General features: G+C 47.5%; 1 protein-coding gene across 7 annotated transcripts in view; it reads left to right on the forward strand.

Moving 5' to 3' along the window:
- Positions 1-27,049, forward strand: part of nrxn2b (neurexin 2b) — a 282,388-nt gene that overhangs the window by 226,189 nt on the left and 29,150 nt on the right. For all 7 annotated transcript variants that reach the window (XM_086105123.1, XM_086105122.1, XM_086105124.1 and 4 more), the window contains one exon: positions 6,389-6,570. In XM_086105123.1, the coding sequence (XP_085961249.1) occupies positions 6,389-6,570 (182 nt within the window). The remainder of the gene's footprint in view (positions 1-6,388; positions 6,571-27,049) is intronic.

The following is a 27,049-nucleotide window of genomic DNA, read 5'->3' on the forward strand; positions in this document are numbered from 1 at the left end:
TTGTCTCTCCCACAGCATTGGTTCAAGCTTGATTTGTTTTTCAACGAAGAGCTCTCAGCCAGATAGTTATTTATTTATTTGGACTCAGGCTTCTCTCCGTGGCCCCTTTGTATCAGATATCAGCACGGCGGCAGGCCACCCAGACCAGCATCCAGGAATCCCTTGGGCTCCGCACAATGAGCAAGGAGAGATAAGAGGAGTACAATCAACTGGATTTTATTCACTGGGACTTTTCGCACTAGTCGCCACGACCATACGAACTGCGGTCTTTTTACTTCGCTGCTACAAGTCCGTCAAACCCGAGGAAACGCGTATGTTGGCTTTCCACCGGCGCAAGATGAATCCCAACCGGGCTGATCTGACACTGCGCACACATCGCCTACGCCGTCTTAGGTATTCACTTTGCGCATTGGCAACAGACATGTTGGTCTTTCATCTCCCCTCTTGATCCGCATCGGCTTTTTGATGTGGAAAACCACAGTCCTGGGGACTGACAACCAAGTTCTCACTCTCTGAAAGAGGCTTTGCAGAGATCCCCCAACCAATCCGATACCGCACTTTTTTTTTTGTTCCATTTTTCTGTTCTCCGTTTCCCCTTCATCTGTGCTGGAAACTCTTATTCTGCCAAATGCTCTGAGGCACAATCTGTTCATTTCATCAAAGCAGAGCAGTCTCTGGGGCTTCGCTTCTGACTCGCCAAAGATTAGCCTCGGACAAAGTCATTGTGCAAGGTGTCGGTTAATGCGCTCTTAATTCGGGCGTTGGTGCCCAAGGTCCGTGAGAGTGAAGGGATGTTTGCCATCTTTCGTACGGTTTTTGCCAAGTTTACAGCATTTGTCAGGATGAGGGCCATTGGTCGGCACGGCGATGCGGAACCAGAAGAAGAAATCACGCCGTCTTACTGCTGAAATATTTCTGCAAGTGTTGTCAGTCTTGGCCGTTGGATTGGCATGCTATTAAAAAAAATGAACAATTAATTGGAAGTGTGCGTGAGTCTGTTGCCTGTAATGGCGAGTAACTCGCGGTCTCGGAGCCTCCTCTTCAGCATGCGTGCATTAGCGGTAGCATGTTAGCGCTAATACTCTGTCGTCGACATGCGTGTTGAAAGATCGTGCAAATGAGTGCACATCCTGGGGATGAAAACAGAAGTAGCCAAGTGTGATGTTTTTATTGAGTCTGGCAAGGAAAAAAATGGCGTTTCCGTGTTGCATTTGCGTTGGACTTCATCGCCGTCGTGATTGTGAGCTCGTCATAACCGCTACTGATATGCATTCATTTAGTTTCCCCAAATCTGTGAGGGGGAAATCATCATCGAAAAATGAATCTCGCAGTCTCCGGCACAGCAGGAAACATTGATTTGTCTGGTCGATGGCGCTGGAGCTAATTGAACTGGAGCAATGAATATTTCGACCGTTTTTGGCCGGTGGAGCCAGTTGGAGTCGTGGTGGGTGTGAAATCTCCATCATTATTCTCGCAAAAGGCCAGCACGGTTAGACTAAAGGTCAGACGGATCTATACTTGCTTTATTTCCAAGCCGCTGCAGCACAAGCTCATTTTGAAATTGCGTTCCGTCAAGTCTTTATGGAAGAAAGGCAGATTGCTGTCCTTCATGTTACTTAATATATATCTACAGTACATATCTGCTCTCAGTTTTAATGAGAAAATTAGCACACACTATTGTATGACGGAAGTACTGCAAATAGACGTCTGTACAGCTTAGACAACCGGCTCATCTCAGCCCCCAGGAGAGGATAAACAATATATGCCTGTGATTACTCTTGTATTGAATGTATACATATGTCCATCCATCCACCCATCCATTATCCGAACCGCTTGATCCTCACTAGGGTCGCGGGGGGGTGCTGGAGCCTATCCCAGCTGTCTTCGGGCAGTAGGCGGGGGACACCCTGAATCGGTTGCCAGCCAATCGCAGGGCACACAGAGACAAACAACCATCCACGCTCACATTCACACCTAGGGACAATTTAGAGCGTTCAATCAGCCTGCCATGCATGTTTTTGGAATGTGGGAGGAAACCGGAGTACCCGGAGAAAACCCACGCAGGCCCGGGGAGAACATGCAAACTCCACACAGGGAGGCCGGAGCTGGAATAGAACCCGGTACCTCTGCACTGTGAAGTTGACGTGCTAACCACTGGATTACCGGGCCGCCCTGTATACATATGTCACTGCCAAAATTTTCTCGAACTTCCCATCCGTCTGAGCCTTCACACAAACTCCCTGAGCATTCCTTGGACCACGGTGTGTGTGTGTCTGTGTGTGTATGTGTGTGTGTGTGAGTGTGAGAATGGATGCTTCAAACTAAAGTCGCACAACTGTATCCACCCTCGGTCGCACAACTGAAACTGCAAGGGAAGCGGGAATGGTGTGGTGTCCTGTTTGTAGATTAAACTGGGGTGGAAATGAGGCGATTAGTGAAGTAAGCTAAGAGGGAACATTGGTCACTGCCCGTATGTTCAAAAATCAGATACTTAAAGGATTATGTATATGGTTCCCATCATGTGTTAGCATTAGCATTAAGCTACCATACTAAAGGCTAAACTTTCTGGTTGTTTTAGGCACACAATGTGCAATTCCCCTTGGTTGCTTGAGCATGCGCTGTCTTGTTTACGTACATGTGTTCTTGCCAAAAGATGGCAGTTCCATCTATTTCGAGACCAACCCTCATCCTCACTGGAGAATTAATTATGGTTGATTGCTCATTGATTACCGCGCAGAAACTCCTCCTCTTATCAGTTGGAGGAATCGCAAATAAGGCTCGTTTGTTTGTTGACCAGCCATCATGCATAGCTAGTCTGTTCTGAAATACTCGAGCGACGGCACCGCAGGGAATTTCTTTGGTGGAATGAAGATCTTTATCTTTGTCTCCGCCTCCAAGCGTAAGGTGGGTGTTGTCAGAAGCCGAGCAGCAGGTGTTTTACCGGCAGAGAACAAGTGACACATGGATGCTCCCGTCAGACACTACTCATCGGGGATGCCATGCTTCATTAAGAAGCAAACACACATACACACACATATGATCATAACGTCGCAGGGGGCAAAAAGCATCCGAACAAAGCAGGTGGTTGGACGCAGGGAGGCAACGGGATGCCAATTCCTGTTTCCCTCCTAGCAAAAGTGATAACGCTGAAGAGGAAGACACACACACTCGCACACACGCACAAAACAGTGACTGTGACAGGCACAGGACATATGGCAGATGTCGCGCATGCAGGGTGTTAATTGACAAAATTGACTTCCCTGTCGGTGCTCAGCACGTTACAAGTGGCATATGCGCAAGACTTGCTTTCAGCCCAGTGACACGTTTGTGTGGATGGCGACTCGAAATTGGGCAAAATGTAGCAGTCGGTCCGAGAAAAATTGTAAAACGTAGCTTCAGAAAATATGCATTGAAAACAACCCAACAATTTACGAATGCCCCGGCTAGCTTAATGCTAACATGTTAATCGGAAACAACATAGATGCGTAAACCATTAGCATCGCCATTAGCATCGCTAGTTGTGGTGTGATTACCCTTCGGATATTTGACTGTTGTTGGCCGACATTTTCCAGTACTCGCAGGCATGGCTACTTTCTCCAGTCGGGAAAAAAAAAGACTGATAGCTTATTGAGTGGCGCATTTGTCTGCATAACTGTATTTAACTGCCCCCACCATCACAGTCGCCAAGACGGGTACAATCGATGGAGCGGCGCAATGATTTGAATTGAAGCATTAACTCATGATGCACAACAACAAATTTAACTCCAATGAGAAATGTGAAAGGTTAAAAACCAAAAAAAAGTGGGCGGAGTAATATATGCCAAGAAAGTTGTTGTCGGATGACATACAGGATGATGTGCTCTTCATCATTTCTACATTCATAATGCCGCTTCAGTCGATCATTCTTTTTCGGACCCTTTTTTTTTGTCCTCCTCTTCCGTCTGCAATGTTTGTCATTTTTGTTTTATCCCCCCCCCCCCTCCGCGCACGTCCCCCTGCTGTTTGCTCCCGCACCGTCACGTCCCCACTTGCTGGCTGTTTTCGCACCTTGTTGCCTTTCATCATCCTCTCCTGCATGACTGCCCTCCTTTGGCACCTCCTCTCCCCCCCCCCACCTTCTCCCTGCTTGGAAGCCCCCACTGTCATGCTGCGATAATTAGTCAGCACTGAAATAATACAGCCGCCGGAGAATAACAAGAGGCCAGCAAAGGGCTGAGCCACGACGGGATTGGAGGAGGACGGCGAGGAGAAAGAAGAGGAGCGCTCCGGAGAGGGGGCAGGGGCAGTGTATCAGCGCCTTTTCAATTGCTATCAGACAAACGTTGGATGGGGAAAAGTGTCAGGTAGCCGTGTATGTCGGCGGGTCCGTTGTTTGATGGTCTACTGGGTCTACTGGCCCTGCGGCGATCCCAGCCAGCTCCGTCGCGCTCTGATTGCAGCCCACCGAGGAGATGTCAAGGATGCGTGTTTCCTTGATGCGGTTCAGTTTCGGAGCTTATTTTCCCAGCATCCCCAACAACTCCCGTGATATTCATTAGAGCGCAGCAACAATTTTTATTTGTATCAGCGGTAGCTGAAACGGTCAACTTTCTCTTTCAGTTTCAGAAGGAAATGGGGTGGCATTTTAAGGCTCAATTGCATGTCAAGTCTTCATTGTCATGTTGTCAATACCAAAAGCAAGTACGGCCATACCTCGGTTTTCGAACGTCTCTGTTCTCGACCAAATCGGTTTTCGAACAGAAAATTCGAGATTTTTACGCCTCGAATTACGACCGAAAATCGATTCGCGACCAAACTAAGCAAACCTGAATACGCCACTCGACTCCTCTCGGCTGTAGACGAGGAAGTGACCCTTCCGCGTGCAATGGGAAACACGGTTTCGAATTTTGAACAAATCGGTTTTCGAACAGCCTTTTGGAACGGATTATGGCCGAAAACCGAGGTTTGACCAGATGTCGTCACGGCGGTGCCGCGACTCCACTGTTGAGTCGCTTTTGAATGTGTGTGAAATCTGTGGACCGAGCTCGTTAAGGCTCAGGATGTGTGCAGTTCCTTTCACGGTGAGATTGAAGAAAATATGTGCTGCCAACTTTAAGACGCGCCGGTTTCGCCGTCAACGGCACAAAGTATGTCTGCGCGGCACTGCTTGAACGCAGCTCGACGACAACGCCGGCCTCGCAGCGGCCGCGTGGCCGGGTTACCGATTCAAAGAGCAAACTTGCGATGGAATTTCTTTGCAGATCGGAAATTGTACTGCAATCCCTTGCATATTCATTCACACCATCGCCTATTCATGTTTTTTGTTTTTTGTTTTTTTTTTGTGCTCTTTCTGAAACGTCCTACGGCGCCACAGATGCCTTGAAATGCCTCTCTCAATAGGAAAGTGTATGGTGAAGTGACACATCTTAACTGAAAGATGAGTTTTATACGGAGAGTAAATTGAGCCCAGGTTGCGACTGGAGATGAAGTCTCAAGAGTCTTTGACAAATGATTGTGGAGCATTTTTCTTCCAAAACCCCAAAACAAATCATCTTTACGCCATTTATTTTCAAGGTTAATGAGTGGAAATGCACGCTGATTCTTCATATCGTACCACTTGCCGTTGCTCCGACCGGACATACTGAAAAGTGGAGAAGGTCTCGCTCCCCTTGGAAGGGACTTTGCTTCCCCACTTGCTTACGGTTCTTTCAGCGTGGAGGCTTTCCTCTTCCCCTTGCAGGTTGTAATCCAAGACGAGTGGAAGGGCGATGTTTGATTCCTCCCCAAGGGTGTGCCCTATCCAATTGCTGGATCTGCATCTTGCTTGAGTGACCCTTGGTAGACTTTTGACATTTCACGGCCATACGGCAGGACAGTCTTAACATCGGTGTTGAAGATCCGCAGCTCGGTGCTGCCGGAGAATGTTGAACGCTACCCGCGCTTTTGTGACTCCTGAAGGTGACCGGCTCATGCGTTTTGAGGTTGAACCTCCCGGTCTTGATTTTTGATCTTGACTAGACGAGCGTGAGGTGGTCTGCGAAATCCAAGGCCACTGGATCCCTGTGTGTTGACTTACGGTTGCTCTTCTCACGGTGCCGTCAATGGCCATCGAGAAAAATCAAAGGAGAAAACGGAAAAAGTCTGCCGCACGATTTAGCCGGTAGGCCTTAGTGACCTTGGAGATTCTGAAGCACTTCCTATCCGAGCTGTCAAATGTTTTTTTCCCCCTGCAATTTAATTAATATGTGGAATTGAGTGCTATGATTCATGAGTTAACAAAACCAATTTCTCAATTACAGGTCAGCATCAATCATGATTCGATTTCAGGGGGGGGATTTGCCATATTACCAAATTTTGTGTGTGCTCGCTCGATTGTAAATGTCCCTGGTTTGTGCTCCGTGTGTTTCAGCTGGGACAACGTACATCTTCGGCCGAGGTGGAGCCCTCATCACATACACGTGGCCGCCCAACGACCGGCCGAGCACACGGGCAGACCGGCTGGCGGTGGGCTTCAGCACGCAGCTGAAGGAGGCCATCTTGGTCAGGGTGGAAAGCGCCAAGGGATTGGGCGACTACCTGGAGCTGCACGTAGTAAGAACAAGCCTTCATATTGTTAATGAGTGCTTTTTTTTTAGACACCTATGAGGCAATAGGGTGCAGATAGATTGAATCTGTGGAAATTACTGCGGGGGGGGGGGGGGGGGGGTACTTTTTGCGGCATTTATGTATTCCTCTTGTGCAGCCCTGGCAGGAGTCCAGACTTATTAACACCTCGTTCCATGCCCAGCAATTAGTCGTGTTCATCTGCCTTCATCGCTTTCATATGTTACGCTTAAAGGTCATTCAAAAAGCAGCGCTAATGACAATTAGAGGGAGAGACGGCAGTCACATTAAATGCACCGGCTCGGATTGTCTCTTTGACCCCTGATGGGAGCATCAAGGCCAATTTTTATGCCGGGTAATAAATAATATTTAGTCCAGACTCTAATGGGGAACGTCAACTGGAGACGTTGCGAGCGTGGCTCATGTGAGTTATCGCTTGTGTTTGGAGCACAACTTTTTCTTCTGATTGGTATGAGAAAAAAATGGCGTGCGTAAATATCGGTTAGGTGCCGTTTTTTTTTATCTTCCCCCGTTAGTCATTCATTCGCCTCCCTCCCTGTTTTACAGGAGCGCGTCCTCCGTCAAACGTCAGCGGCTCGTTTATCCCCTCGCTCCCTCCTGCCGCTCAGTCTTCCACACGCGAGCGCCTCCAATGCGGCAAGCCCGCCTCCTCTGCTCCCACCGCAATTACGTTTCATTTGCCGCCGTTCCTCCCGAGCCATTCCCTAAATGACTCCTTCCAGCCGGCGCCGGGTGTTAAGGTTCTCTTAATTATGCTGCACTTCTCTTTTTAAAAGCACCAGTGACTTGCAGCCAGAGCAAGCCAACCTCCCGAGGCTTCCACCCGGAGCGGCTCGGGAAGAAAAGTAACCATCCGCATAGTCAGAGTAGCGCGGGGGCGTCAACTTCTTGGCGGTATTTTCACGCCGATTAAAAAAAAAGGCTTTAGCACGTGTGATCGTTTTTCTATTTGATCGACAAGAGAGACAGCAAACGTAAGAATGTTCCGTTAGCATGCTAACCTCACTAAGGAGGTTTGAATAGCAATTGGAGACACTCTTTGACGGTGCATGCTAGAAGCTTGGTCAGAATCAAGGTGTTAGCAAGCCGTTATCCCCCCCCCCCCCTCCAACCAATATGATATGAATTTGTTGACAATATTGCCCCATGGATGAAACAGGATGGCGTTGACATCAGTACGGTGAGATCACCCTTGCCAGTCTTCTAAAGCTAAGCTACGTGTTGAATTTCATACGCTAACGTGCGGCATCCCTTCTTCATAACGCCTAATGTTGAAGAAAATGCGTGTTGGAGAGAGTGAAGGCGAGACAGCGCATCTCTCTTTGTACTCTCAGTCATCAACAAACGTGCTCCAAAGTTGCCCACGGATTATCTGTAGAAAGTCTTGACTGAAGGTGACAAAACACAAAGGACCCCTTCGGAAGGAACGTCCCCGGCATCAGTTATAAACCGTGGGCCGAAAAACATACCGTGCCTTTTAGCCTCTGGGTTGCCATGGTTGCCCGGATCTAGAGTCAGCGTATTATTAGTCTGCTTGTTTTTGTCCAATGACAAGTCACATAAGTCCTTCTCGGCTGTCAGTGACGCCAACGGACTGCAGTCCACTTGTAGTCTGGACAGGCTGTGTTACCTCAAAGATGGATCCCTTTCCCGCCGCGATCGAAATATGAGCACGGGTGTGCACAGCTGATTGTAGCATGCCACAACAAGAGAATTTCTTCTTCCTCTACCTTTGTCCTCTTTCCTGCCACTCTCGCTTTCCTTTGGCCTCTATTGAGCTGGCACAGGGATGCTCGTCCGTCATCAGAGTGCTTGTGTCAAGCCCGGAGTGGCCCATCCAGGAGCGGGCGTAAAAATTCACGCAAGGCCGGGCCGCCAGGAGACTCGATTGATTCCCTTGATACTCTGCCAAAACGTATTGATCTTCACTACATTCTTAACAATAACATTTAGAATGGATTTGAATGCAAATTTGAAACAAAGCTGTCCTTAGAAAAGACAATTTGAAATGAATTTGTCGGTGTGTAAATGGAACGATGGAACAGTCGCAGGCTTTGTTAACCCCCTCAAAAAAGCATCAAACAAAATATAACAAACAAAGGTATGCCCGTGATACAAGGTGAAGAGAGAAGCAAGCACTAATATCCATCCATCCATTTTCCGAACCGCTTGATCCTCACTAGGGTCGCGGGGGGTGCTGGAGCCTATCCCAGCCGTCTTCGGGCAGTAGGCGGGGACACCCTGAATCAGTTGCCAGCCAATCGCAGGGCACACAGAGACGAACAACCATCCACGCCCACACTCACACCTAGGGACAATTTAGAGCGTCCAATCAGCCTGCCATGCATGTTTTTGGAATGTGGGAGGAAACCGGAGCACCCGGAGAAAACCCACGCAGGCCCGGAGAGAACATGCAAACTCCACACAGGGAGGCCGGAGCTGGAATCGAACCCGGTACCTCTGCACTGTGAAGCCGACGTGCTAACCAATGGACTACCGGGCCGCCTACAAGCACTAATAATAATAATAATAATAATAATAATACATTTTATTTATAAGCAACCAAGACACCCAAGGACACTTTACAATAACAAAAAACACAAAACAATCCTCTTAATTCCGACAAAGATCGCGTTCTCTCTTGGAGATATTGATATTACTGACCTATTGGGAGCTGCACACACCTCTCATCACACCACTCTGCCACAATTGTGACTGCACAAACAAGTTGGCACTGTCGCTGCGGAGGAGTGTGATTTGAAATTGGACCGGCAAATTGGTACCGTTGTAAAATTCAGCTTATTTCATCGTAGGCAGCTGGCGAAAGTAAAGCCTCTCCCTTTCTCAAGAGCACGCTGAAACAGTCATTCGTGCCTTCGTCACTGGATCGCTGTAGTGCACTTTACTTTAGAGTCTGCCAATCCTCCATGAAGCATCTCCAGTTGGGCCAGAATGCTGCTGCTGCTGCTGCTGGCCTCTTGGCTGGAACTCGTAAGAGGGAGCGCATAACTCCGTCTCTGGCATTCCTTCATTTTCTTCATTTTAGAGTTCTTTTCAAGATCCTGTTATTTGTTTTCAAATCTTGAAATGGCCTCGCTCCACTTTACCTCTCTGAGCTCCTCCATCTGTGGATCAGACACTATTTTTGGTACCGAGAACTAAGCGGAGGCTTAGAGGGAATCGAGCCTTTTCCATTGCCGGTCCCTCTCTTTGGAATGACCTCCCACTGAACGTTCGGCAAGTCCCCTCGCTGCCCATCTTTCAAACTCTTCTTCAAACTCATTTTTATTCTTTGGCTTTTGACTCAACATGAGACTTGATTTTTAGTTTTACCGTTTTTGTGCTTTCGACTATCTTGATTATTAATGTATTCTTTTATTGCTTGTAGTTGTATTATTTTTTGCTCCATCGACAGCACTTTGTCTACAGCAGTGGTTGTTTTAAAGTGCTCTCGAAATACAGTTAAGTCCAATCGTAATCATGTCTTCTTACGATTGCTCACCAATGGAATTATTTGGAGAATAAGCTGTGATGAAAAATGCGCGAGAAAAAAAAATGACTGCAGTTTGGAATCAACATGCAAATTTATGTTTTAATCAGCACAAAAATCTAACTTCACAGTCCCCCCCCCCCCCCCTCCTTACCACCACCACCACCAAATTGTCATTTTCATGGTTGCATCTTAGAAGTGTAGCAAAGTTTGGGAATGAGGTACTGCTGATTGATTCTGCAGCACGGCCGCCTGACGACCAACCGAGCATGCTCGGATCACAAGTAGGAGTGAAACATAGGAGAAGGTTGTTTGCTGGTTCAGCCTCGCACATCACATGTAATTCTGCATTGTCAGTTGAACAGGAAGTGACAGGTGTTAACCCTCCTGTCTGGGTTTTTTTTTTTCTGTTATATAAGTCGTGCGAGTCCCCCCCCCCCCATCCCTCACTCTATCCTTCACACGATGTACTCACACCTCTGGGGCAAGCAGCACATCACATATGTGATTATTTATTTTGTTCTCGCCATAATCTCCTTGACGCTTTCATTTTCGTGCGCTCGGGTGTGAGAATCCACAAATACAAATGGCTGTGGACGTTTACGCCCGAGGGATTGAGAAATTCCAGGAAGTGCTCCATGTGTCCGATAAGATTTTTATCCCAAAAAAAAAAAAAAGGTTTCACAGTGTTGACAGCAGGAAGTGGATAGGGCATTTTATTGATCGCTTAAAGTTGCATAAATGCTGCTACCGCGACCTCTTGTGTATTTTCACAGCTTATTGTTACCATAGCGACCATGCTCCACCATCTGTAATATTGACGCACCAGCCATAAAACATTTTTGTTGCTCTTTTGTTCACATATTTGATTTATTTTGTTAGTTCTAACCACTTCATAACTGGTGCAGACGAGAGCAAAACCAGAAACCTAAAAATAATAATAATTTAAAAAAAAACACTGCTACTTTTTATGATTATTTGTGCTTCCAATCGGCCCACAAGGAAAGTTACTCGAAGCGCTCTAGCTGTGCATAAACAACTCTGCACTCTTGCAATATGCACAATACCTTCCTCGAGGGGCCTATTTGTGGCTTCATGGCTTACAAGCAATAAATAGGCCATGCTGGCTTTTTAATATGAGCGGGCGCACTCCTACTTGCCGGGGAACTGTTGACACGGAGTGTTTTATTTACTTGTTTCCACTCCGAGTCCAAGCAATAGGGTGGCCAAAGTGGGTTATTTGTTCTGCAAACAGAGATGAGTCATTGACGAAAGAAGCAAATATCTGAATCGTTCACTTTATGAAGCCCCCATTTTGAAAAGGCGTCATAGATGGGCGGGATAAAGTTGGGGGCACTTCTGCTCCATTCAGCTCGCACTTTGCAAACTAGCCTCGGGTTCTCCGGACTCTTTATGTTATTTTGGACGTGTGTGTTTGTTGCTAATGAAGGCAGCGGCGCTCACGCTTGCCAGTCACGATGTTTATCTCGAGGCGACGTGTTGCGTGAAATGCCCTCCGGTAATGGGCCAGAGTTCGAGAGTGACTTTCGGCAAAATCGAAAGTGCGTTACAGGCCATCGTCATGTTTACCATAGCTGTTTTGTTTTTTTTTTCAGTAATACAGTCGAACCTCGTTTCAATATACCGCGTAGACAGTTTTCACCCCAATATCGTTCACATTTCAAAGTCCCGACTTCATGTCATTCATTTTTCATGTGCCTATTTTGCGTACAACGAACCCATTTATAACGTAAACGGCGTTATAAATCCCCACAAAATAGTGAAAAGGCTTTCGTCATATCGAGCCGTGGGAAGCTCACGGCCGCCGCGACCTTGCTTATAAACGAAACCTACAGGCCGGGGTTCCCCTCCGTTGCCTAGCAACGCCACCGATCGACTCGCACCTTGTTGGACTTCCGGAGCCACGGCGCGGTCCTGAGCACATACTCGGAAAAAGCATGTCTGGTAAACGGAAGCAAATCTCGCTGTCTGCGAAGGCTAAAATTGTCTCGCGCTTTGGAAAGGGAGTCTCCCAGATGAAGCTTAGCCGAGACGACCCATTGGCAAAGTCGACGATTTCGACAGATGATCGTAAACGGCTAAGCGGTGCGGCACGTCCTAAACTGGAAAAGGCATTTTTCATTTGCTCACTGATTGTTTTCTTCAGACATTATACGCGCATTTGTAATTGACATTTTTCTACCGTATTACATGTTCCTGTTTTTACATCTATAAATGTTCATACGGTATTATTCATCGTAGTTGGCGGCCATTTTATTAGAAATGCTCGCCACGAGCTACCGTTATAACGCACCGATTCGTGACGTCCCTTGAGGTACGTTGTCACGAGGTTCGACTGTCCATTTCGGCTTCCTCATAGCACCATCACTTGCACTATTCACTTCCTTTGGAGTCCTCCCGAGGGCTTATTTCCAGCAAAAGACAAATACCAGCGAATGACGTTTATGCCGTGTAAGGGAAAGGACAATTGAGTTTTACCCCCGGTTATCAGGAAGCGTACGTCGTGAACTCCGGCCATGTTTACGAGGAAAATCGGATTTGTTTGTGCCGCATCGTATTTTCCCAGCCACTTTCAGTTTCCAGTTTGCAAAAGGACCATCGGGCAACCGTCAGCATCGAGACGCTCCTGCGTATTTCTCCACTTGCACTTTCCACCTCGCGTGAAAGCCACTACGTTGCGTGCTGAATGCCCTCCGTGACCTTGAAGTGAAAGCAGCCTTGTTGACGCCACACGTGCGCCATGATTACAAACATCCATTGATGCAGCAACAATATGCTGTGTGCTTTAACGCTTTACTCAAGGCAATTTCCACCCGCACATAAGATTCCCCCAAAAATCTGCCCCCTTGCAACTTGGCAACGCAAATTCAAGGATCTCTAAAAGTGTTGCTGTATCCAAACACAAAATGTGAGTTGACTAGACGCTTGTAGGTCACTGTTCTCCTTGCTCCAACTCTCGATAGATATTGTGAGAGCAAAGTGGTTCTGGATCAATAAACTATTAGGGTCAAAGACAAGAAGTGCATGGATCCAAACATTCCTCGAATAATCACCCGTGAAAGGCAAAGCTTTTTTCACTGGCCTACTTTGAGGACCAGCAATTTCGATATGTCGCGCCGATTGCAGGATTTCATGGGTTGTGAAATGTGTTGTTCGGGCCTGTCTGCAGATTCGACGCGATGTGAAGCAAAGTGAACATTTGTCGTGTTCACTTGACACGTCACAGAAAAGTGTCGTTCACAACCCTGCCAAATTTGACTGATGAAGAAAAGCTTCAGTATGCAAACCGAAGCTTCAAAATCGTGACAAATCACAACGCCTCTATTGCCTCAAATACAAATATATCATCTGGTTGCTGCACTATAACCCACTTTGCTTTTCCATGCCGCAACAACGAGGCGCTCGCTCTCAAGCAGTTACGCCGACCCAAAGCGCCGGTCCACAAACCGTTTTTTTTTTTTCTGCCCCATCACTCTTCCGCTTTGACGTGCACGCACTGAGGCCCAACTGCGAGGCGCTCTTAAAAGCAGCCGTGCCAGCAGAATGTCCAAAGGGAAGATTTATTTTCCGGGCGTCGGCACGGCTCTGCATGTCGCAATAACGCGATTTTAGCCACCCCCCGACTCCAAAAAAATCCTGAAAACTGAAATGGTAAAAAACACAAATTCTCCGCCACATAGTTCTCAGCCTCTGCATGCGTTTTCAGCGATGACCTTCAGTCACGTGTAACGCATTCAGAAATAAATCTGAATCGACTGTGCAGGGTTCTTAAAAGCTGCCATTTTGGCAGCAAAGTCACGCTACTCACGCGTGGACGTAAGCTGCGTTTGCACTGGCCGCTTGCACCGCGCAATCCTGCCCATGTTAAACATTTCATGCGCTGCCGCCCGACCGATAAGGTGCAAATAATGTTCGCTCGCCGCATCGCTAGTATTGCTCTCATAAATCTCCTGCCGAGGGACTTTTTTTATGTATTGATCTTATTTTAGTTTGTGTGGGTGTGTGTGTGTGTGTTTGTGCGCACGCCCAGCAGCATAAGAGGCCCAACTTTTATCATGGCGGCGGCAACATTGAACAAAAATAGCCCTTGCGAAAGTAGCTTGTAAATGTCCGCATCGTGTCCAAATGTTGTCGTTGGGGCGCGCCAAAATAGTGCGGTGAATCCAAGATGGCGGCTAAATGGTGTCATGCTTTCTCTGTGCTCATGATGCCGGCGTACATTATCTGTTCTTCAATCAGATGCGATGCGTGCGGTACCCTGAGGATAGTCGGCGTGGAGAAATAAAACGAGGCCTCGCGTCGCCATCGCTGACTTCCCACTGGACGAGTACTGCAGGTGTTTTTTCCGCTTTGCAAATTGGACAATTAGCCGCGCATCTGGCCCGATGATGGAGAGGCTGGGCCAGACAAGATGTCGATGCCAGTGTTTAATGTGCAAATTTGGAGCGCCTTGCAACGCTTTTCCTGGAATTCCAATCGCACTCGTCTTCTTGGCAATGCGTTGGAACGATGTGGAGTTTGGCATTGGGGCCAACGTTGGCTCGTTTGGAAACTTCTCAACCGCTCCGTATTTACACGCTGCAGTTTACGCCCTCTCATTTTGCAAGCTTGTTCGCAGCTGTCATTCTGCGGACTGAGACAAAGAGAAATGTCAAGAGTTCGCCTGGGCTCCGACCGGAATCGTGGAATGACTTCCATTTTTGCTCCCTCACCGCGTTTTGCATTTGGCGATTGTGCACCCCAGACGGATTCATTAAGATGTCGAGCTCATTGTACTTGTCTGACTTTGCCGCTTCTCTCTTCTACGCATTCGTATTGTCCTCGGCAACCGACGATTCGACCGCATCCAGGTTAGCGGCTCGTCACCGAGGGGTTGCGTGGGTTCCTGTTAATTAAGCTTAAAGTGGAACTCGCCGCGTTTTGCTTGTCTGCAACCGTCCCAATTTCGACCCCCAGAAAGGTCAGCGCACCAAACACTTCAAATCCAACAACGAACTTCATGTTCTCAGGTCATACGTCACGATAAGAGTAAGAAATGAGCTTCGGATGTAATCGTCCTCCTGCATTTTTGGCTCTCAAAGCTTCCACTTTCGGGGAGGCCGCCATGTTGTCCTCCACAACATCCGAAAGTCAATGAGCCTCAGGAATGCTCAATTAAATTCCCATTATCTGTTCCAGTTAAACAGGGCTGAGTCCACTTCTTTTTTTTTTTTTAATTGGGCTGCAGTTAATCCCAGCTTTCTTTTTTAGCCACTTTCAGTGGAGGGTAAATGAATTCCCGGTCGTGGCGCAAATTGCTTTCTGCTGTTGGCGTGCGCGCACGAAGTGCGTGCGGCGCAGAATTCAGCTCTCCTCAAAGCGAGGCAAACCCGGGTGTCGCGATGTGAAACGAGCACGCCGAAGAGACGGGATACCGTTAATACAGGCCGCCTTAGATTTTAAACACACGCTTGAAATAGAAGCTCTCAGCAGGCAGGAAGGCGACGCCGTTGTGTCGATCCCGATCGGGGTACCAGCACACACAAGAGTCCGCAGGTGGAGGGAAGAGGATGCCGTGTGGGCCTAAAGTGAGTTTGAGATGATGGATGAGCCTTTATTGCTTCCCAAGAACGCTTACCGTGCACATCCTGCCTGGAAGTGCTGGCGAGAGAGCTCTCATTGAGTTTCCCAAACACTCACTCGATGGATTGAGCAATCGCATTCTTAAGTATTCATGTCTGAGCGAATCAGGAGGGCCGTGTGTCTTCTGATAACAGACTCCTGGAAGCACTGCGCTACTTTTGGCAATATGTCAACTCCCAAGAAGCCATGGATGTGGCCTTTTTCCGCACCCGAATTTATTTCGCTATCGCCAGAACCTAATTGCACCTGCCTGACAAGTCGCGAATGAGCTTTTCAGTCCGCTCGAGGCAAAATAGCATCCGTATGGCAGTGCAGCCCTACAACATGAAAGCAATGTATTCTTTATCCTCTGTAAAGAACGACCGATATTAGTGCCGTGCTGATGAGCTGAGAGGAGTTGAGGCCTCGCAACTGGCCAAAATTTGAGTGTACAGTCCGCATTTAAGACAACAAAATAAACCATCAGGGTGAGCACAAGCAAGAAAAGACCCGACGCAAAATCGTTTCACCCAAGTCGTCATGCCAAATGCTAACATGACGTGTGGCCTTTCTTTGGTATTTTTCACCAGCGCTCTGTACCATTTGACTCTATTCTTTTCTTGTCTATTCTTACCCAACCTTTATCGATGTGCTCCAGATCTGTCAAAGTCCAGGCGTCCGAGTCCCTGTGCTCTGTCACTGCCACTACATTAGCCTTATCAACCTACAAAATCTACATTCCTTAACTGTGATTAATAGTCGGTAATTAGATATTTGATTGACACCATTGTATGTGCCCTTATAAAGTTGTTTTTGTGGATCCCATTGGGCAGCCAGTCTTTTTACGTGCTGCTCCATGCTCTGTGCCTACACACTCCCCAAACCCCAATGTATTTATTTATTTATTACTTCCTCCCCTCGCGACCCTGCGTCCTTGTCTGTGGGAGACCCCAACGCCTTTCTCCAAATATCTCCTCTCGCATGTCTCACTGTGCTCCTTGCAAGCCAATTTGAGAGCAAGTTCTGGGCGGCTAACCTGAATTTAGGTCATTAAACCGGATCCAAAAATGTCGATGATTTTTTTTTTTATGATGTTTTGCTTCGTATTAGTCATGCCGGCAAGAAAAGCCCACGAGACTGTTAAATTAATGACTTTGGGCTGGGAAAGGTGCTTTGATGGCCCGGAATGTGACTTTCATGAAGATAACTTACAGCACATTGACATTTCCATGATGTCTTTTTAATCGCTTTGATTGCGATGAGTCCCGCATGCCTGCGAGGGACTGCGCAGCGCAAACTGACACGGCTGCTGTTCAGATGGGGACACTTTGCCATTTGTGCCAAACTTTGGTGAACATTTCTTCGGTGTTCTTTCGAGAAACGCCAATGCTGTTTGCTTCAGTTGTGTCAATTCACCTACAAATCAGCACCAAAAAAAAAAAAGAGGGAGGAGTCTAGTCTGGCCATTAAAAAGGCCTCGCCCCTGCTTGTTTTTCGACTCTCAGCAAGTATGCTGATTTTATTTTATTTTTTTGTTTTATTTCTAATTGTTGTTTTTTTGGGGGGTCGTTTTTTTTGTACCGACTGCTGGTGTGAGGATAAGGAAAACATCCTAATCTAGGCCACGAGCTGCATTCATTAACTCTGCCTGCCAAGCCTTATCCATTGATCTGGCCCGATTCGAGAGACTTTCCAACTAGATATTTTTTTCAGCTTGAGGAGTGCGACTCGTGCCTCGCTGATTTGACGGATAAAAAAGAAAAGGAGAGGGGGAAAAAAAGGGACTAAGATGAAAGTGGAGTGTTTAGGCACAGTACCGAAACAAAAGGCAGCATGCGAGTTTTGTGGGGGGCACTGCGAGAGATAACGGCCTGGAAGGGATGCAATGATTTGTCCCGCGAGCTCTGAAATGTGGTCACTTTCACAAATAAAACCTTGCGTGACTCTTAATGTTCGCAAGCGGGTTGATGCACCGTCGTTCATTTTCTCAAATCTCTCTCTGTGAAAAATCCACCAACCCCGATGACAAAATGGAGCCGGATGAAAAGTTCAATTTGCGTGAAATGTGCAAGAAAAGCTTTCAATCCACCGAGGCTCCTCTTGTTCACGGTACAAGTTGACCTGGAAAAAAAAAAAAAAAAAGACAGAGAGTGAGGATATTTTCCCTCCTTAATTAAAAGTGTCGCTCCTGTCCTGCTCGGGTCCCGAACTCCTCAACCCGAGTGACAGCCGACTGCATCTCGCCGCTCGCGGCGTAATCGCTGCCTCCTTCCGAATTAACTGTCTTCATTATCGCATGCTCGCAGAGACTCATTTTTTTTCTCTCCTCCATCCTTCATCTCCGTCTAGCAGCTCTTCCTCCTCGGTGCCTTTCCGGCTCACCCGCCCCAAAAGTAGGACAACAGCAGATAGAGAGAGAAATCAAGCGCGCCCTCCTCCCATCCTCCTCTTCTTCTTTTTCCAAGCGGTTCCTCCTGCCTAAATTTTAAATAGCATCAGAAGTGGCCAAAGGCGAGAAAATGCATTTGAGTGTCAGGCCCAATGATGATTGCGTCGGAGTGGTGGCGGGGGCTCATTACATAAGCCAAACAGGAGCGGAGGCTTGGCGCCGTCACACAGAGGTGCTGTTGAAACGTGGCCAAGTGAACATTAACCGGGCCGAGGAGCGCGCCGTCACGCCGCGCCGCGGCTCGCTTGTAAACATCAACGGGCGTTACTGTAATTAACCCTTCGAGCAAATCTGCGTGGAGAATACCGTTGTGCTTGGGTGTTACTCCACTGGCCTCCCGCTAACCGTCGTGCTGACATGATTGTGAAACAAAAAGCGTCATTTGGAGCAACTGACACGAGCGAAGTTCCGAGCTTGCTGGATATTAACATCAATTTGAACATAGATATCGAGAAAAGATCCCAGAGGAAGACGGTGCTGTCGGGAGATGATATGAGCTGCATTGCGGTATCCACTATTTTTTTTTTTATCCAGTGCCTCTTCCTATGCCAGTGCGCAGGTTCCAAATATATACTTTTTTTTTAACATATTCAATCTCTGCGAGACACACTAGCTAGGAGGGCCGTCTGGGCAAATTGATTTTGGAATCTAAAGGATTAAAGCTTTGTATGATATTAGCAATGCCAACATAAATGGAAATTGGCCATTGACTTTCTAACGCTTATCCTTGGTAGTTGCGCTTTTTAAGCAAAGGCTTTTTGTGGAACACATGGACATAATCCAACGGATGCATACGTACAGGCATATCTTCTTTATCCTCTAGGAAAAATGACTACTATCACAGCGCGCCTCCTGGTGGCCAGTGGCCAAGATGGGCACATGAGGAGGAGAGGCGCACTAAATTGGATTGCCGCATTAAATCGTGATACAGTTGAATTACTCGAATATATTCGCATAAAGTAGAATACTATCGATTTCTATTTTCCTGATTAAAAACAAAAACACAAAAATGTTTTGGAATCTACAGGATTAGAGCTCCGTATGATATTAGCAATGCCAACATAAATCGAAAAAGGCCATTGACTCGCTAACAGTTAGCATTGGTAGTGGCGCTTTTACGATCCTTTAAGCGACGGCTATTTGAACATAAACAGTGAAACACGTGGACATAATCCAACGGATACATACGCACAGGCATATATTCTTTATCCTCTATGAAAAATCACTATCATCTCAACACGCCTCCTGGTGGTCAGTGGCCAAGTTGGGCACATGAGAAGGAGCGGCGCTCTGAATTGGATTGCAGCATTAAATCATGATACAACATAATTATCGAATTAGATTATGAAGCAAATACTATAGATTGTGCTTTTCCTTATTAAAAACGTAAACACATACATTTTTGGGGGGTTGGGCTAGCAAGGGTTAATAGCATTTCCATTGGAGCTTGCCAACATTTTTACTAATGTTGGAGCCATTCGTACTCAGAACAACTCGGACGTTAACCATGGGCAGAAGTTGAAGTTCCGCTTTGATGCTTTCCTTGAGGTGGGCAGGATGTTATTGGGCACTATGCGGTTGCACTGCAGCCGTCCCAGGGTGCACACTCTTTCTTTGTCTGGTTTTCTATATCATTTACAAGATATGGTTCCGCGCTTCATCCCCCGAAGTGCTGCAGCACAAACAGGTGCGCAGCATGTGCTTTTGGAATCGTGGCTGCCAGGTGATCCGTCTTGTCCCAAATCCTGCCAGCCCATCTCATTGAGTGCCAAAACGCACAATGAGACGGACACAGGGGGAATCCTTCGCCCGGCGTTAGATTATTTATTTTTTTTGACAGCATAATATTACTGTGGCGTCTGAGGAAAAGATTTATGTGACTCTGCATTAAGTGGATTTTATACATGGGAGGGGGGGAAACTGGATGGTGGGCGACATCTCGGATACACAAAGTGGACAGGAATGGAGTAGAGCAACCATCGGTGCTGATAATGCCCTCCATCACCTGTCGGCCCCACAGCCAGCTCATTAAGAAGCTCCACTTTAGCAAGTCGGAACCCGCTTTGGGCAAGATTACACTTCGGCGTCCGGCAGACTGATCGGCAAACACGAGTCGAGACAGCTGTGGAAAAAAAGACGTACGACGCTGGGCCGAAAACTCGTAACGGCGAGATGAAGGCCTCCGACGCTTTCATTATGGGCTGTCGGATGCCAGCGTGAGATAGAGACGCTTCTGCACACATCGGGTCAGGACTCCAATCGCCAGCCGCGATCGAGCGGCAGGGGGGTGGCGAAACAAACGAACGCGTTGATGTGACGTTGACGGAAAGGAGCCCGGCAGCACAAAACGGAGACCGGAAGACGGGAGCGTGTGACACCTATTTTAAAAACTAGGGCTCGGCCCTTCGTATCTTTGACGACCATGATGAACCCTCGCAAGCTCTGAGATCCTGCAGCCTTTTAATTGTTAAAATATGACATGCTAGGTATTGATATCGGGCTGATGTCAATCTTATTGACAAAATCTGACATCAAATAAGTCCTCATCGTCAGTAATTGGCCGCGGTGCTGCGGCAGTGTGACACATGGGCAAAATGTCAACTGAGTCATAAAGAGAGGTCTCTGTGCACATTTTTTTTTGTTATGTACAGTGAATTTTTGGATCTATCCCAAGTACGAGAGCACAGGTGTCAAACTCAAGGCCCGGGGGCCAGATGTGGCCCGCCACATCTCTTTACGTGGGCCGCGAAAGCAAATCTAAACATGTCCAACATTTGAACTTCTAACATGTAATAAATAAGCTACATACTGTAAGCATTTTCATGTTTCCAAACCCCTCATTACGCAAACAATCCTTGAATGAACCATTATTCTTGACTTTTTGATACGTTTTCATCGTGATAATGGCCCTCCAAGGGAAACGGTCACAACAATTTGGCCTGCAACAAAAATGTACTCAATAAATGAGCATCAGTCTGAAAGAAAGAAAGTGGTTTTGAACGTCCCTAATTATAACCCAGGTCTGGACTTTCGACTCCGTACTTTGTCCAGATAGGCTCATTGATTGTGCCACTCCTCCATCTCAGCACTAACAACGCTCGGACCGCTCTTTTTTATGGACGTGCAGTGTACGGCGGGCTGAGCGTTGGAGACGCGCTGACCTGCACTTTATGGAGAAGAATGGCACCAAAATGGTTAGCATCGGCATTAATGTTCCCCAGATGAGCATTCATGTATCATCCGATTGCGGCCCTCCCGTGAGCATCATAATGTTGACAGAGTGAGGTGGGAGGCAGAAGGGGGGAAAAAAGGGGGGGGGGGGACATCCATCTTCCCATTAATGGCCAATCAGCTCTAAGGGGAAAGTGCACTGTGCTTTTTTGTCTTGACTTGGTCCTGGATTTTATCTGGAAATGACCACAATTAACGGACTTAAAAGTAGCGTTTTTCAAACCCACGTCTTCACATCTGTTTATCTGCAGTCGGCAAAACGGACTGAGGTAAAAAAATGTAAAAAAAAACATTTTTAAAAGGGTCAGGCTTTAAGTGCAGCACCAAAAGACAATTTTATTTTATTTATTTATTTTTATTTATTTATTGGTAAGACTAAACCTGAGAAGGAGCCTTTGGCCTTTAGCAGTATTGGCCTGATGCGTGTGGGCAGAATTGAGAACAATGGGATTGTCCATATCTGCAGTGTAGCTATGTATGAAACACTGATGCAATCTGTATTTAAAAAAAAAAAAAAAAAATTAATCCTGAATTGCTAGTTTGCAGCGGCGCACAATTACACTGCATGGTCAAGTGTGATGGACCGCAGTGAAAAAAATTCCAGTTTGGCGCTCTGCGACCCTGTGTAAAATTTTGTGGCTCCACATTTGATACATTGTACTTTATTAGCCATTTCTGAACCACAAAAACATGGTGGGTTGTCAAGGAGGAAGCGTTTTGCCACAAAAGGGAGGAAACGAGTGTGGATTATTTTCGGGGGGGGGGGGCTTTTCAAACATGCCACCCCCACGCGACAAGGAATTTTTTTTTCCATGTTTTAGTTTCTTAAAAATTGACCTCGACCTGTCCAAAAAGTCCGAACGTTTAACACAGACAAATGAGCGTAAAAATGAACTACTCCTCCACTTTAATGGTCGCCTTGTTGCCGTGCGCGCGGCCTTGTCAGATCGCCAGCTGCCACAAGTTAGCACACACCGAAATGGTTCCTCTTCACTGTCGTGATCACAATGAGCCCATTTTGGCAGCCTGGAGGGCGAACGCTGAGCCTTCCACGGACCATTAACTCCTTGTCCGTTGCTTGTGTCTGGGTTGATAATGTTTGATATTGCGGAAGAATAGCACATGCACAATTGGTGTGTGTGTGCGCATGCATGTATTACATAATTTGAACAATACTCAGCACATCGGCACATGTAGCCATTTCTTGAAATGAGACAATTTGTTGTTTCTAAGGAAAATGGAAAAAAATAATCTTGACAAAAGTCACGTTGGGCATGTTGGCTTGGCCCTTGGCAAGTGTTTCGGTTTCTCATGTGACCCTTTTGCAAATTGAATTGCCCGCCTCTGATGTAGATGTCTGAGGTGTCACTAAAGCAAAAATTATTGGCATCAAAGGCACTGTTGGGCCTTAAAAAAAGTTACAAAAAGCTTGTTTTCTGCGGGGTTCAAGATTGGGAATTTTGGGTTTGACTGCTTATTGTTAATAAATGAAATAAGGTAGAAACAGTTTGTGTGTGTACGTGTGATGTTAGAATAGAGTCTAATGTTTCATTTGGTGCGGCCCAGTGGTCGCGTCGACCTCACAGTGCAGAGGTACCGGTTCAATTCCAGCTCCGGCCTCCCTGTGTGGCGTTTGCATGTTCTCCCCGGGCCTGTGTGGGTTTTCTCCGGGTACTCCGGTTTCCTCCCACATTCCAAAAACATGCGTGGCAGGCTGATTGAACACTCTAAATTGTCACTAGGTGTGAGTGTGAGTGCGGATGGTTGTTCGAAAATGTGTGCCCTGCGATTGGCTGGCAACCAGTTCAGGGTGTCCCCCGCCTACTGCCCAAAAACAGCTCGGAAATGCTCCAGCACCCCCTACGACCTTTGTGAGGATAAGCGGATCAGAAAATGGATGGATGGATGTTTCATTTGGTCATTTCTGTGTTCCAGTCGTCATCAAAACACAATATTCTCTGAGCCTTGAAAGAGCAATCAGAATGCTCTAAATCGTCTGGCGTTCAATAGGTTCTCTTTTTTCAAAATGGCTACCGCCCCCCCAACATGACATGTATCGTAAGCAATTATGCGTCCGATTAGACCGGCTGCATTGTGGATTACCTTTGCGATTGTGTTGCGCTGCGGCTCGTTGCCGTGCGACGCATGTTGACGCGACACAGAGCGCCGCGAATATAAGCGGCGACATTTATCTGCCACATGAAGAGCCATTAAGCTCGCAAGCGCTGTTATTTATACACCCAAGCAGGATGTCATCCGTCTTGACGTTGCACAGGCGCGGAGCAGGAAGGGCGCTAATAGGCCGACGCGGCAGACGGGACGGACGATCGCAATCAACAGGGGCCGGCCGGGGGATGATTTATGCTAATTGGGATGTCGCAATTATGAAAATGAGGAAACGGAGACCTTTTGGGTGATTTGTTGTCAGCATCGCATGAGGAAAAACAATTAATTGGTCTTGCGTCTTTGTTTTGACAGCGGCCACGTGACCCCGCAGGAGGGGGGAGCATTTGTTCGATTCATTGGAGATGACCGCGCCGGCCCGAAACCTTCATTTGTACTCGTGAGGCGAAATATGCAAATGAATCACTTCCTGACTTGAGTGTTGATGTCTGCATGGAGACACGGGCTAAGAGAGCCGCCGAGAAATCGAGGCACCACCAATTTCAGAATGAACTCGGCGGAGGGAAAGTTTGTTGTTCTTTCCTGGCAAGGGACAGTCACGATCGCCTTGTCTCCTTGCGTCCTTCTCCGTTGACATTTTTTCGACGGCGACATCTTGACACGCTCCCCAATTAGCTTTCTTGCTACCCAGAATGCAACCCTGCGGCAACCGCGTGCGTGCGAACTTTGTCCGGTGCTTACATTTTCACCGGCGCGTGCTGTCAGCTCATTAACGCCGACATCATTAGCATTCCCGTGACTTTACCAGCGCCTCTTCTTGTGCGTCGTGCAGCATTTGGATGCAATAACATCAAATCGTCACCTGTACAGCCATACCGGCAGCAGCTGGCGTCACGAGACGCAGGCGTCATGTGCGCAAGGCTCGAAAGGCGGTTGATGCAATCCCATATGTGAGAGGAATCTTGATACATGCTAGCCGAGTTATCGAGCGCTAAAACAGAAATGATGTCATCGCTGGAAACCTCGTCCGTCCAAATGTGATAAATGTAACTAATCGATATGATTGGTCAGTCCTCACATCTCCTGTTATTTCTCTGCATTAAAACAAATTGAAATGTCGAAAATAGCATCCGGACGTATTAATTAACTCTGCGGGAGCCATGCTGCATAAATATCTATTTATAGATATATTTATATATCTATAGATATATACTGTATATATCTATAAAATCAGATTTATCCCTCACCCTGCGTAGTGGCGTGACGTTGTCGGGAGAAATGAAGGGAAAAACGCGGCAGGCGACCACCGATTGCTCTCCTTGTCCGTGTTTGCTCACTTTAGCACGGAGCAAATATTAGCCCCCTTGTGTTTGGCAGACCCCTCCAGCGAGCCTCCCCACGGCGAGGGAGGTTCTGAGCGCAATCATCCGGCGTTGTGCAAAAGGAGACGAGGAGCCACGTTGCTTCCTTTTTGGACGTCGAGATCACAAATGCCAGGGAGGAAAGTTTTAAAAGGATTTGCGCTGTGGCTTTTGTATCCGCGTTGGAGTGACAGGAAGGCGGATGGAGCGAATGAAAATGAGGCAAGGAGTGGAAAACAATGGAGACGGAAAACACTTTCCCCCTGATTTCCTGCAAAGGTCACAGTCGTTCCTTTCCATTTCAGCCACGCGCCAGGGTTCAAAACGCTCCACTCGCCCTAAGCTGCATGCGCTGTTACACCATCAAAGTGTAAAAAAACCATCAAAAGGAACGAGGTGAATGAAGAAGTAATCTCCGGTTTAAGTTTTTTTTTGTGCCCCCCCACACCCCCCTTCAATGTGCTTCCGCCAGCCTGGCAAACGCTACGTGCAAACCGGAGATGAAACAGGACAAGGAAGCCGGCTTTATCTCCACAAGTGCCGCGCTCCCGAAAACAAAATAGCGCCACTGTTTACGCAATCAAAGCCTGTTCTTCGTCTTGCGTTCACTCCCAAGAGGCACCTGCAATGCAACTTGTACACACACACACACACACACACGCACAGAAAGTGAGCGCCTGGTAATTATTTAGGATGGGATTGTACACAACCAGACGGTAACGGTGACTCTTGGCAGTCGACGCAAAATAAAAGCGGAATTTGGGAACACTCGGTGAGGCTGTTGAGTTTTGAACCGCAAATTAATAACATGGGATTATGAACAAGATAAAGAGAGGACTCCAGGGGCCGCGTGTGTGTACATTCGTGTGTCTGATCCCTCTGGCGTGTGAGTACGTCCTCGTCGTTGTTTTCTCGCAGTTTATTTTTCACTCTGGAAACGCATATGTAACCCTTGAAGCAACTCATATGCCCCGTGGTATTCTTTATCCTCCGCAAGGAGCCCAGACCAGCATAGACGACCTGAGACGTCGATACTGTCCGCGTGCTGTATATCCGTCTATCAGGCTTTACTGCCCCCAGGTGGCCAGCTTTAGAACAAGTCACAGAGCTCGCGTGATGGTCTTTATTTCTCGATTGGGTTCTAGTTTCATTTCCTGCTGTAAGCCTCTGTGGGTATCATCCGGGGCAGAGCCGCAGCTCTTTTGCAGAGCAGGATGGAAGACAGGCAGATGGATAACGCGCTATTAAGATGTGGAGATGTCGAGCGGCGTCAAGGTGACCGGCACAGATCGCAAAACACATCCAAAATTGGCCGGCTTGCAAAATGGCGAGTGAAAGCGGGCGTCGGCGCTTGCAACGGGCGGTCATCATTTTCCCCATCACGAGACATCAGCTGATCGTACCGGCAATCGAGGCCGCACACTGGTCGCGTTGGTGTCTTACGTAACGCCGCCGTTGCAGAACGGGAGATTAGCCCCATGCTGCTCTGCCGGCGGCCGTGTCGAGGCGTGGTGCCTGCGCCCTGACAGGATGATAAGACGCACGGGGGGGGACGGAAATTACCCTCGCAGAAGAGATGCGGAGAGGAGATATGGCGGCAAGACGTCAGGTTCAGTGAGTGCGTTTTGGGATGTCTGACAAAAATATTAATCCCGAACTAAGAATAGCATTAAATCGGAGAGCTGGCATGGATCTGATTAGCTTGTTTGCTCCCGAGGCTCATGAATGCGGCAACTCTTTCCTCTTCAGCCGTTTTGGTTTAGCGAGACCTCCCACCCCCTAAGTAAGGTCCAAAATGTATGTTTGTTTTGTTTCAGAGAAGACTGAACATTGATCGGTCTCCATCTCAGATTGAATTAGGGGAGAAAATCACGTCCTTGCAAAATCACGATGGGGAATCGGTCCAAATCAGAATGCGCGTCTTGATTCTTTTGCCCTTGCAACCTCCCTCTTAAGAACCCGGAAGAGATCTCACCAACCCCGAAGGGCGCCGTTATTCCAAAGCGCGCCCCGAAGGATCATCAAGGTTTGTGAACATTCGTTTAGTCAGAACATAATTTCAATGTAGCCCTTGGCCCACTTCACTTCCCCAACCCCAACTTCCTTTTTCTTTGCTCGGCGCAATCACTAAGAACTCTCCGAGGACGCCCGCAACTCATTTTTATTCCA

This window comes from Hippocampus guttulatus, chromosome 2, assembly GCF_054856545.1.
Source record: "Hippocampus guttulatus isolate MCC_2025c chromosome 2, RoL_Hgut_1.0, whole genome shotgun sequence".
Classification (NCBI taxonomy): Eukaryota; Metazoa; Chordata; class Actinopteri; order Syngnathiformes; family Syngnathidae; genus Hippocampus; species Hippocampus guttulatus.